This window comes from Cheilinus undulatus, linkage group 10, assembly GCF_018320785.1.
Source record: "Cheilinus undulatus linkage group 10, ASM1832078v1, whole genome shotgun sequence".
Lineage (NCBI taxonomy): Eukaryota > Metazoa > Chordata > Actinopteri > Labriformes > Labridae > Cheilinus > Cheilinus undulatus.
Genome location: NC_054874.1, coordinates 29,947,864 through 29,961,058, shown reverse-complemented (window position 1 = coordinate 29,961,058; position 13,195 = coordinate 29,947,864). Strand labels below are relative to the sequence as shown.

The 13,195-nt window shown below is 38.7% G+C and overlaps 1 protein-coding gene across 1 annotated transcript; it reads left to right on the top strand.

Moving 5' to 3' along the window:
- The first annotated feature begins 3,950 nt into the window (after nucleotides 1–3,950).
- Nucleotides 3,951–12,564, top strand: smtnl1 (smoothelin-like 1). Its single transcript, XM_041798079.1, has 5 exons — nucleotides 3,951–4,145; nucleotides 9,024–9,643; nucleotides 9,745–9,859; nucleotides 9,964–10,115; nucleotides 11,717–12,564. The coding sequence occupies exons 1-5, from the start codon at nucleotides 4,104–4,106 to the stop codon at nucleotides 12,078–12,080; spliced, it is 1,293 nt and encodes a 430-aa protein (XP_041654013.1). The 5' UTR covers nucleotides 3,951–4,103; the 3' UTR covers nucleotides 12,081–12,564.
- Nucleotides 12,565–13,195: the final 631 nt, after the last annotated feature.

Genomic DNA, 13,195 nt, shown 5'->3' with positions numbered 1-13,195 from the left:
AAGGTGCTATCAAAATTACAGTTTAATATTTTAGCACTTTTTCTGCTTGAATCCTTCAGTCAACCTGTTCTGATCAAAACTACAAAGTATTCAGTTATTTTCACAGTATCAACCCTTTTAGTGTCAGTCTGAATACATGTCACCCATGTATCGCCTACTGAAAAACACACAAAAAATGAGCTGTTTTCACTATAGAATATAACAAGGGGCTGAAATATTTTTTCGTATTAAAGTCTTGGTTGTGTCAAAGATAAGTGACAAATAGATTGTGATGCATGACTCGTTTTTTTTGTAGTGCATGATTTAAAATTTACAACACACCGAAACCTTTCACATAAACGTCCCGTTTACCTCCATTAAAATCACATTTTTTCAGCCTCTCTGAGACTGCAGAATAAAACAATGCATTCACTTGTGTCAGTGATTCACTTTAAATTAAAAACAGTAACATTTCCCATTTTTTGTGTATACATCTAGATGGCACTATTTTCCCACTATAAACGTATGGATGAAACAACTATAAAATACACAGCAGAAAGTTAATCTTTATGTTAATATTTTGTGAAAGTTTTATAATTTAATTAAAAAGTCTATCTACATTCAAGATCTTGTTCTGTAAATGGCAGTGCACCTCTTTTAGGAAAACTGGAGGACTAATGGTAATGTTAAAATTCACTATGAAGTACAACCCCAGTTCTAAAAACATTGGGACGATGTGTAAAATGTCAATAAAAACAGAATGTAATGATTTTCAAATCTCATATACCCATGGTTTATTCACAATAGAACATAAACTACATATCAGATATAAAAACTGAGACATCTTACCATTTCATGAAAAATATTGGCTTATTTTGAACTTGATGGCAGCAACACATCTCAAAAAAGTAGCGACAGCCAAATAAAAGGCTGGAAAAGTAAGTGTTACTGATGAAAAACATCTGGAGGAGCATTTTGCAGCTTATTAGGTCAATTGGCAACAGATCAGTAACATAACTGGGTATAAAAGGAGTCTTTTAGTGAGGCAGAGTCTCTGAGAATTAAAGATGGGCAGAAGTTCCTCGGTGTGAGAAAAGTCACAGCTAAAAATTGAGGAAAAATTTCAGAATAATGTTCCTCGATGTAAAACTGCAAACACTTTGACTGTACATAAAATCACCGAAAGATTCTGAGAGTCTGGAGAAATTTGAGTGTGGGAGGGACAAAGCTAAAGGTCAGTTTTGGATGCTGATGGGCCCTAAGGTAGTACTCAAAAAAAAAAAAAAAACAAACAGGCATGATTCTATACTAGAAATCCCTGCATGGGCTCAGAAACACTTCCAGCGATCACTGTTGGCCACGGCATCCAAAAATACAACTTAAAGCTGTATCATACAAAGAAGAAGCCATATGTGAACACGGTCTGGAAACACTGCAGTCTTCTCTGGGCAAAAGTTCATTTGTTATAACCTGGCACGCCACCACTCATACACAGCGGTTGGGAAAGGGCAGAGCCTTAGAAAAAAAAAACTTTTGGAGGGTGATTGGATGAATGTTCTGTCTGTCACATCTTTATGGGCCAATCAGAGCAACAAAACAACAAGCCGTCAGTGAGCTGTGCCCCTACCGAAGGAGTAAACTCCATTAGAGCTGCATAATGTGAATCATGGTGACTGTAGATATGTCAGTATAAAGCTTTTGTCATTTTTGAAAGAAAACAACCTACTGCTGTCCTTTGTTCTTCTTTTAACGAAGAAATTTTGTCAAGTTCTGATAAAACTGGCGCTTTAGCAGCATCCATGCCAATGTCTTCCGCCATAATTACACCGGTCTCTTGTTGCAGCTCGCTTACGTCACAACTCCGCTGCACCCGAAAGTACTACACCTTGTTGCTGATTAGTCCTGTCACTTTCCAACTGGGCCCAAACGGTTCAGACGGGAGCTTTGCAAGATGGATTCGCCAGTGAGAAACAAGGAAACGGGCGTATCCATCTACTTTTCAAGGTTGTATTTATTATGGACTGAGGCAAAATGGAAAACTGTTCTGCAAACAGATTAATTTTGGAATTTGTGTTTGGTAGATTGTTTTTTGATGGCAATACATCTTATTTCGCTGGAAGTCTGTTAGTTTCCCTTCTAGACGGTGCCACATTTGTGAGAAACATGAATTTGTGGGATGAGCAGCGGGACTGAGTTTGTGCAAACAGGCCTGAAGGTGAAGGACAATCATGGCAGGCCTCCTGGCAGCCCGATGAGACCAGAGACTGGCTGCGTGCAGTCTGTTCCACATAGTCCTGCAAACCTTGACTGCAAATCTGTAAGACAGCCTACGGTTCCTAGTTGCTGACGGGGTGAGGAAACAGCCTTCTTGTGGTGTCATCTTTTTGGGACGCCCACTTCATGGCCTGTCTCTGACATCCCCCATTATATGGAGCTTGGCCTTCAGTTTGGAGATGGCACTAAGGCTCACTTTAAACAATGCTGCAGCTTGGGTTTGCAGAACATCAGCGTGAAGCTGCCCTGACAGGCCCTATCAAGATCAGTCAAATATGGCATGCCGATTCTTGGAGTAGACACCTACTGACCACCGTAGCTGAGCCTGTGCTGACAATCAGGTGCCAATCAGTCACCTGAAGCAAAGATCAGAAGCAGAGATTTACATGGAGCCATCACTCAGATGATCCAATCTAAATACATTATTTTACGAGCAAAGTTGTAAATAAACTAAATCTCACTTTTGGGGTAGCCTGTAGGTTGGTTGATCGATTCTGACTAAGATCACCACTCAGAATTGCCAACATGGCATATTGTTTTGCTATATTCTCAAACATTACACCCCAAAATAGAGGACAAGTTGGGTTTAGTGATTAGTTCATAAGTGGGAGGGAAAAGACAGATAGACAAGAAGGCACTGACATATTTATTGCCCCCAAGACAGAGGGGAGAAGGATATAGAGAGTGTTTGGGAGAAGGGAGGGAAGGAGGGGGAGTTGGAGAAGATAATGACAGACTGGTTGGGAATAAAGATAGACTTTTATTTTTACAGCCATCTGTTTGGTGTTGAATGAGCAGATACATGGTTGTGACAGGACACCAGCTGTACAAGTCATTTTAACCACTTATCAACTTGTGTACACGGTTTTAATATGACATATATTAGGCCAATATTAGACTATAAAGTTTGTGGAGAAAAAGTTCTAATTTCTTTCAATGGGAAAACAACAATCTCACATGGGTGAACTAAAGTAAGACGACAGCTAGTTGAGCTTTTAATTAAAAACAGCAATTTGTGACCTTTGCATTGGAATACATCCATAGGCCCGTAAATTTACAGTTTAAGTTTCACTTAAGCTAAGCTAAGCTAAGCTAAGCTGCAGCAATGCAAATTTCACAAAGCTAACTAAACAACGCGCTATTTTGTTTTTAGCTTGGTTTGGTTTCCAGACAATTGTTTACCAGGGTGAAATTTGGTTATTTGTGTCAGAAAAATTACTAAAAAATATTTAAAAGCAATTTAAAGAATAAAGAATGTGTTACTCAAGCTAGCTTTCAAGCTAAGGTTAGCTAACTACGTCCAGGCTTTATCCTCGCAATCCAGACATGAGGTTTCAGTTTTCTCAAACCATTCTTGCCAGTTAGATTAAATGTCAATTATTAAACATGTTGAAGAAATCTTAATATTGACAGTGTCTGCATGTACGGGTATGTTTAATTGACTGCAGACATCCCTGTGTGTTTATCATTCGTGTGTGTACAGCCACGGTTTCCACAGCAGACGCAGCTGTTTGGCTCGTAGCACCAAACTGTGCGTCTATTTCAGGACCATGTGTTGTTTAAAAGGTCAGATAAAGAAGCATAGGAATCCTCACAAAGCAGAGGGTGGGGGTGTCGGGTGAATGGGGGTGAGGGCGGATATCCACAAACCAACCAGACACATCTTAAACACTAGGCACTGCTGACAGAGACGGGCACACAAGGAGACAGCAGACAAAGTAGAGTTAGAGGAGAGTAAGACTTTAAGAAGGACTGCTGTGAAGCTGGTCTCCTGTTTTACTGAATGAACACCTCTAGTATTGTTTGACTTAAAAAAACTGGTTGACGTTTGATCAAGTGGATTTCAGGACATGGATGGAGACTCATCTCCAGAGACAGCCAACAAGAACGAGGTTTGTTAACACCTTTCAGATTTATTTCCAGATTTTTTCCTGTTATTCCCATGATGCCAGGTGCTACAATCTATTCTAGGAACAGACAGTGAGTGTATTTGAGACCATAGCAGGTGTTGTGCAGCATGAAAGAAACGTCTGTGCTACACCTGTTTGTGCTGCTGCTGTGACACACAGAGACACACTAAAGTAATGCAAAGTGATGCTCATGCACAAACACACTGTGAGTTTCTTTTTTCCTCATGAGTCATCATTGAAAGGCCTGACCTGGTGTGACTGTTCCTGCAGCAAGTCATAGTACTGATATGAACTTAAAAAAGCAGTTTATAAGTGAGTAGATCTCTAAAAGGAAAAATGACACCCTTGCTGCATTTGATGAGCTCAGGAGTTTTAAAAAGGATTGTATAACTCACAAGCAAATGTTATGACAGCTTACTTGTAGCATTAGAAATTACTTAAATATAGAAAGTCTAAGGAGACATGCATTCATTGGAAAGAAATCAGCCAACACTTAAGTTCAGAAACTAATTGTGGCCATTTTCAGTCTGATGTTTAACCAGTTAGCTGCACTCAAATGATTGAGATCCTCATCCAATCCCCTAAAGCTGTGGGTCTCACATTACGCCGTATTCATTATACTTAGGGACTCTGTCATCCCTGGAGTAAAGAGATGATGCTAATATTAGTACAGCTTATGTAATGTTTTTTTTACAAACTAAATTGATGTTCTTAATTTAAACATGAGTGTCACAAGATTAGTTTAGTCCTCGTATTGTTTTTGTAGATTAAGCCACAACTTTAACTTATCTCTGCTGTGAGAGATAAGAGGATTCATTCATGCCATGTAAGTTTATTTACTGTCAGGAGCCACAAGCATAGAAAAAATGTTTGAATAGAATTACGCTCTTCATTGTCTTTTGGAGCAATAAATCAAACAGGACATGAGCATAAATGACTGTGGTGAGAGGTATTGAATAGTAAGTGAAACACATTGTCCCTTTAAAATCTGAAAACTGAAACAAATATTTGTCCTAGGGATGATCAATAGTGTATTTTGCTGATATTAACAAATTCATCATAGCAAATACTTTCATTTATACAGATTTGTGAATATTGTCCAGACCAGAATCTTCAGTCTTAAAAAAACACTTTAAAGTATAAGGACTGAGGATGAATAAAGACTTCAGCTGACTTGGATCCGTTGGTTCTACCCTTAAATTCCACATGCTTATTTGAACATGTGGCTAATATTTGCAGCCAGTGTGTCTGTTGTAAACATCCTCAGAAACATTCATATCTGCCTATATCAAGAATTAACTTTTTAAGATGATATCTGCCTATACCAGTTTCATGCTGATTATATTATGAATCCCTAATTTGTCGCCCCGATGTGGTGGCCAAGTGAACGATATCTTTTATTCATCATTTTAATCAGTTGATTTTAGCTCTAATATGTTACCAAAAGTACATTTTAGTGATATAGTAAAATATTAAATTGTTTTGAATGTGAATAACAAGGTAAAAAAAAGAGATATTTTGCTCTCTTCAGACCAGCACCAGCATGAGTTTGATTCACCTCCTACTGGCTTCACTGATGGTGAACAACAATAGTGGCCACCGGTCATAGATCTGATCTTAGGTGATAAACACGTTTTCAAATAATAGACCCATTTCTCTGTTATCACAATTTTCAAAAATGTTAGAAAAAACATTTGTAAAAAGATTTAATGACTTAATTTCCAAACACAACATACTTTGTGAACAACAATATGGATTCAGGAAAAAACAGACCCACCTCACTTGCTCTTACAGATTTCATGGAACAAATTACAAATGCTTCAGAGAGAAATGAATTCATGGTTGGGATATTTCTAGATTTACAAAAAGCATTTGACACCACTGACCACAAATTACTATTGTCTAAATTACAGAAATATGGTATCCAAGGACTGGCTAATGATTAGATATCCAGCTATCTGGAGGACAGGAACCAATTTGTCGACACTAATAACACAAATCCAAACTTTTTAAAAGTTACATGTGGGGTGCCACAGGGTTCAGTACTTGGACCATTGTTGTTCATATTGTATATAAATGATTCATGTTTGGTTTCTAGGTCACTCAGGTGTATTTTATTTGCTGATGTTACAACAATCTTTTGTAGTGGGAAACAACTAAAACAACTTCTGGATACAGTAGAGAGTGAACTTCAGATACTTAAAATGGTTTGTTGATAATAAATTATCACTTCACCTTGGTTGAACAAAATGCATGATTTTTGGAAACCTGGCATCAGACCTTGGCTATAAGATCAGAATAAATGGAGTTAAAATTGAAACTGTGTCTGAAAATATATTTTAAGGTGTAATGATTGACAATAAGTTAAATTGGAAATCTCATAGAAACCATGGTACAGCCAATATCTAGATCCATTGCAATCCTGTATAAAGCTCAAGATTTCTTAAACCAGAAATCTTTGTACACTCTATTTACTCACTCATTGTCCCATACATGACATACTGTGTAGATGTTTGGGGAAACACTTATAAAACAAATACAAACTCCATTTTTTGTAAAAAAAAAAAAAAAAAAAAAAAGCCATATGGATTATAGGTAAAAAAAAACAAAAAACCTAGCATGAATCCTCTATTTTTGCAACTAAATATACTAAAATTTTCAGACTTAGTTGAATACAATACAATACAACACAAACTATGTATAAAGCTAAAATTGGACAATTACCAGAAAGTATCCAGAAGTTGTTTATCATGAGAGACAGTCAATACAATCTGAGAGGAACATTTGTTTTTCAAAAATCAAAGATACGCACAAATGTCAAATTTTGTTGTCTGTCAGTTAGAAGGGTAAATTTGTGGAATTCTTGTTTTGAAAATATAAAAACACACAGTACATTGGTAAGGCTCAAAAGACTATCAGAATCAATAGTTTTAAAATACACCATGTAAAATGTACTGTAAGTTGATATGGATAAGTTAATATGTATTTATTTCTAATGAATGTTAACAATAACAATCCATCAGCGTTGTTCTTGCTATGCGCTTATTTCTGTGATGGTTATGTTTTTGTAGAATAAGAGGAGTAGGTTTTAATAAGTTTTAGCTTCTGCCTACACCCTTTCCATTAGCTTGGAAATTTGGAAATTACACTTTGATCTTGTAAATTGTTTTATTTGTTGCAAGTGAACCACAATAAATTTCTTTCATTCATTCATCCATTCATTCATTCATTCATTCACTACATCATGTTTTGTGTATTATGTCCTGATTTGCCCATAATTATGTGACAGACAGAACGGCCGTTCAATCACTCTCCAAGAATTTTTCAAAGGCTCTGCCCTTCCCTAACAAAGACTGTAGAAGGTTTCTCAGATGGATGTGAAGTATATGCCATGCAATGGAAGTGCTTAAATTAAATGTGAATTGCAAATCAACAAAGACATGTGTAGAAGCACTCAGACATGCTGTTAAATGTGTCAAGAGATGAGTTTGATACGTCCAGGGGCAGTGTAGCGCTATTAGTAGCATTGCTAGAGTTAAAATCACGATTAAAAGCAGGAGTCCCATAGTAAATTGTGATTAATCTCTTTTTTTGAAATTCCTCTAGTTTGCATTTGCAGAATTTTTAGCAGTTTTGGGGATAATGTATTACAAATTAATTGCACATTAGTGTACTTGCTTATGTTTGTGTTGCCTTTTCCATTTTAGGAAAGGGGATTTACAGTGCCTTTAAAAGTATACACCCCCTTGGATGTTTTACCCTTTTATTGATTTTGTAAATCAATCATGGTCAATATAAGTTAGCTTTTTTGACAAACAAAAACTTCTTTAATGTCAAAATGAAATCAGATTTTTACAAATTAAGGTCTATGAAGTAAAAAACATGTAAGGTGAAATGGGTGACTGCATACATTTTCTGCTAGTAGTCTCACAATTAGTGAAATGGGGATCACCTGAGTGCAGTGAATGTGTCTCAAGTGAGTAGTTTAAAGTCACCTGTATCTGGAAGGTACAGTGACTTGCTGGTCTGTATTCCGGCTACCATGAAAACAAAAGAACAGTCAGAGAAAAGGTTATTGAAATGTTTAAATTAGAGGATGCATACAAAAACATTTCAAAGCACTACATCCCCTGAGTTCAGTTAAATCCATCATCGAGTAATGGGAGGAATATGTTACATGTGTAAATCTGCCCAGACCAGGCCGTCCTCATAAACTGAGTGAATGTGCAAGAAGGAGACAAGTGAGAGGCCACCAAGACACCTATGACTACTCTGAAGGCATTGCAAGCTTTATGGGGGAGTGGCAAAGAGACAGCCACTGTTAAAGAAAACCCATATTAAATCTTGACTAGAATTCACCAAAAGGCATGTGAGAGACTCCATGGTCAAGTGGGAGTAAGTTATTTTGTCTGATGAGACCAAAGTGGTGTTTTTTGGCCACTGGACAAGACGTTATGTTTCTGCAAACACTGCACATCACCACAAACACACCATCCCCACTGTTGTACGGTGGTGGCAGCATCATGCTGTGGGGATGCTTCTCGACGGCCAGCCCTGGAGGGTTTGTAAAGGTAGCAGGCCTACAAGAGAACTATGGCTTGGGAGAAGATTTCTTTCCAGCAAGACAGTGACCTGAAGCATACAGTGGAAACCATACAAAAATGGTTTGAAGACAACAAGGTGAATGTTCTAGAGTGGCCGAGTCAAAGCCCAAAGGGGGGGTAAATACTTCTTTAAGGTACTGTAGAAGTGGGTATACTCCAGTGAGCCTTTAAAAGGAGTGAGTATACTCCATATATCCTGGTACCCTGCACTACACCACTGCGCACAACTAACATATACTGCGTGCTTGTCTTCCAGGCAGATGAAGAAGAGCAGGGGGCAGGTAAAGACCCAAGGAGCAAGCCTGCAGCCGAGGAGACAGAAGAAGGTCAGGGGGTAATGCCAGACAGGGACTCAGAAGCTGATGAGAAAGAAAAGGAGGGCAGCTCTGGAGATACAGACAAGCCCCAGATAAACATGTCAAAGCAGGCTGAAGGTGACAGTGAAGAGACTGGCCAAGATACTGACATGAAGGACCCCGAAGCAACAAGTGGAGAAAAGGATAAAGAGGACAAGAGTAAAGAAGACAAGGAAAACAGACAGGTGGGAGAAGTGAAGGGTTCTGAGGCTGAAAGAGATGGTGGGATGAAAGACAAAAACGAGGATGAAAAGAGAACAGAAAAAGAGGAAAAAGCAAAGAAAGAAGCAGAAAAAGATGTTGATGAGAAAGGCGCAAAAGGAGCAGAGAAGGAAAAACAAGTCAAGGATGGGGAAACAAAAGAAAAAGGACAGAGTAAGGAGTTGGAAAAGCAAGGGAAGCCAAAAAGAAAGAGTGGTCCTCCTCCTTCTGCTCTCTCCAGACCAAGACCCTCTGCGCGCTCTATCAGAGCAGCTGCTAAAAATGATATCATCGCAAAGTTCCAACAGGGTGCTCCCGAGTAAGTCACTGTTTGATATCTACAACTTTAAATAGGTAAAGATGGCAAGGAGGACAACATATTTCATCTGACCAAGCTGTACAATCTTGTGACACTTTTAGGACACCAATACCCCGCAACTTCAAAATTCAGAAGTCATCCACCGCCGCAGCCACAGGAGCTTCAATCAAGCAGAAGATGCTTCAGTGGTGTCGCAACAAGACTCGCAAATATGAGGTTAACATGGAGCCTCACAGATGAATGAGATAATCAGAATTTAAGAGTATACTTTGTGGTGTCTTTTCTTTCAGTTGACGTCTTCCTGTCCTTTCACTTTTCAGGGTGTCAACATTGAGAACTTCTCATCATCCTGGTGTGATGGGCTGGCCTTCTGTGCACTGATCCATCGTTTCTTTCCTGATGCTTTTGACTTCAGCTCCTTGAACCCAAAAGAGAGGGAGAAAAACTTCACTTTGGCCTTCCAAACTGCAGAGTATGGAGGACTCTTATTCTTTATATCTCTTTTATTAATCAAATTTAGATCGGTATTGCCCCACGGCGGGAAATTTGTACTGGTGCTAAAAAAGTGCTAAAAGTACAACATTAACACAGCATAGAAGTTAAGATACCAGAATATTTCTGCCAAGTGAGAGCTGGTATAAATGGGTGCAAGGCTGAGCCCCCAAATAACTCCAGTTATATCAAACAGCAGCTGCCCAAATAGCAACTAGAAAACCGAACAAATCACACAATATCTTGAAACCTCCAACAACCCAAGCACTATAGTACTCTCTACCTTTCACTTTGATGGTCCAGCTGAGTGACTGCCTTGATGCCATGGCATGCCCCCTCGATGTGCTGATTATTTGGTCCAAATTTATTCAGCCCATGGCCCACTGTCCAGACTGTACAGATGCTAGGAGACCAACTGAGGATCACTTAAGATATAGCCTACTTGACCTTTTATTCTTACAACCTTTAAAGAGAGGATAAAGAACTAGGTTGTGCTGGGAACCAACAAAAGTTTTTAGTGTGTAATAGAATTATAACAGCTACAGACAGTATTTTTACTGCTACTGGTGTTACAAAAAGAAGATTGTCCCCTTAAGAAATATACCTGAAAATAGCAGGCCCAATGTAAAGTTACAGTGCCTATGAAAAGTATTCGCCCCACTGGATTTTTGACCCTTTTATTGAATTCATAAATCAAATATGGGCAATATAATTCTGCTTTTTTGAAAAACAAACATTTGAGCCTCTTTTATGTCAAAGGGATAAGAGGGTCTCTGCAGAGCAATGTCAATCAAACATAAATATGCAGTGTTAAATAACTGTGACTGAGCTGATTCAGTGAAGGTCCAGCCATTTGATGCTAGTAGTCCCACTATCACCTGAGTGCAGTGAATATGTCTCAAGTGATTGTAAAGACACCTATGTCGGAAGGTCAAGTCACCGGCTAATCAGCATTCCTGGCCACCATTACACCATGAAGACAAAAGAACACTCCAAGCAACTCAGAGAAAAGGTTATTGAAAAGTATAAATTAGGGGATGCATACAAAAAAATCCAAGGCACTGAACATTGTCCCAGAGTTCAGTTAAGAAGACAAGAAGGAGACTAGTTAAAGAGACCACCAAGACACCTATGTCACCTATGACTACTCTGAGGCAGTTGTTCACCAAAAGGCATGTGAGAGACTCCATGGTCAAGTGGGAGGAAGTTCTCTGGTATGATGAGAGCAAAATGATGCATTTTGGCCATGAGACAAGATGCTATGTTTGGCAGACACCAAACACTGATTTTATTTACAGGAGATAATAGTGCATATGAAGATGATAGTTGACTGATGACAGGCAGAAGCACTAGCAAGGTGTAGGAGGCACTGCAAGGAAAAAGGACAACGAACTGAATGAATGTGGTGAATGTGTGTGGTTGTTTGTTCCTATACTGTAATGCCAGCCTTGTGATTGATTTGAAGAAGTCCTCGGTGTACCTTTCCAAATGGGATAGGGGAACAGATGGATGGATGGATAGATAGATGGAGTGATGCTTCACCTCACATCTTTTTCCTGTTCCTTGTCACCTTCCTGGCAGGTCTCTGGCTGACTGCTGTCCTCTGCTGGAAGTGGAGGACATGATCATGATGGGTCAAAACCCAGACCCCATGTGTGTGTTCACATATGTCCAGTCCCTCTGTCACAGCCTTTCCAAAATAGAGAAAGAGAGGAAGGACAAAGAAAAGGAAAAGAAAGAGAAGGCTGGAGATGAGAAAGGTTCGGATGAAGCAGGGGCAGAGTCACCAGAGAAGGTGGATGATGAGTCTACTGAGAATGGGATCATCGAGAGCCAAGAGGAGACACAAGGAGGTGCTGCAGAGACGGAGGAAACTGGAGAGGAAGAACACAGCAGCTGTGAGACAAAAGGTGATGAAGCAGTGTTAGTGGAGGCAGAGTCCTAAAAATTCTGAAGGAACACACGAGGACTGAGAAGACCAAAAAGATAGCTGATGGGTGGTGTAAGAAGAAAGTTTTAGTTTGATTTTGGATTGACTTCCCTAAAGAAGGGAGGGACAACAAGCTGGGTCTCAGACTGTATATTGGCAATGAAATGTTAAGTCATGTCTGAATGTTTACTGTAAGCTTTGTGTTTTTTCATTCATTGAGGTGGTTTGAGCACAAAAAGCAGTAATGTTCTGTTATGATTTGCTGTGTACGTGGAGGAAAATAATTAAATAATGGTCTTGTATAGGATTTTTTTTTGTGAGAACACATTTGTACTTATGAGCTAAATGATGAATAATCATTTTCAGGAATATGATGGACTGTATTTTTTGAAAGGAGATCAGTGTTTTGTTACATTGACTTTTTTCAAGCTTCATTGAAAATAAATTTTAAAAATGTGAGAACTAATAATGTCATGACTGATAATATATGCAAATTATTTGCCTTATAAAATGGGCTTCAAATAAAAAACTAAATTTACTAAAGAAAGTTGTAGCTAATTAAAGCGTAATTTATTTTATTCATTAGATTTGACAGATTGGAGGTCTTCAAGTCAAATTTTGTACTAACAGTAAGATAATTAATTAACAGTGCACAGTGGGTTTGTCACACCCTTTGGTTGAGTTAGTTAAGTTTTATTTTTCCCTCATGTTTTCAGTCTTGTCATTTCCTGTTTTATTTTGTTTACTTACCTTGTGTCTCTTTTCCAGATCACTCCTTCCTGTCCATCCCTACCTGTTCCCCGTGTCTGTAATCACCACATGTGTTTCACCTGCGTTGATTGTCTGAGTAGCTGTTGATCCCCCTCTCCTTGTGTATTTATACCATTCATTCCCTTCCCTCTATGTGAGATCGTCTTGTTCTGCTTCCAGTTTCGAGCCTTAGTATCCTGGTAGATCCTTCGTATTTAGACAGAGTTTTTGACCTTAGATTTCCGAGTTTGCCTGCTGTTTTTGTACTTTTGCCTGAGACTACTGACCTCCTGTATACCGAACATTGTCTCCATGAAACGGATATGAACTTTTACCTTTGTCCTGTGTCTGCATGTGGATCCTTTGTCTAGCATTTTGTG

What these genes read in the sequence shown, in the direction of transcription:
- smtnl1 (XM_041798079.1), top strand. Translation starts at nt 4,104, where the DNA reads ATGGATGGAGACTCATCTCCAGAGACAGCCAACAAGAACGAG. An exon ending in TTCCAACAGGGTGCTCCCGA is followed by an intron (nt 9,644 to 9,744) that starts GTAAGTCACTGT and finishes TGACACTTTTAG; the next exon opens with GACACCAATACCCCGCAACT. An exon ending in ACAAGACTCGCAAATATGAG is followed by an intron (nt 9,860 to 9,963) that starts GTTAACATGGAG and finishes TTCACTTTTCAG; the next exon opens with GGTGTCAACATTGAGAACTT.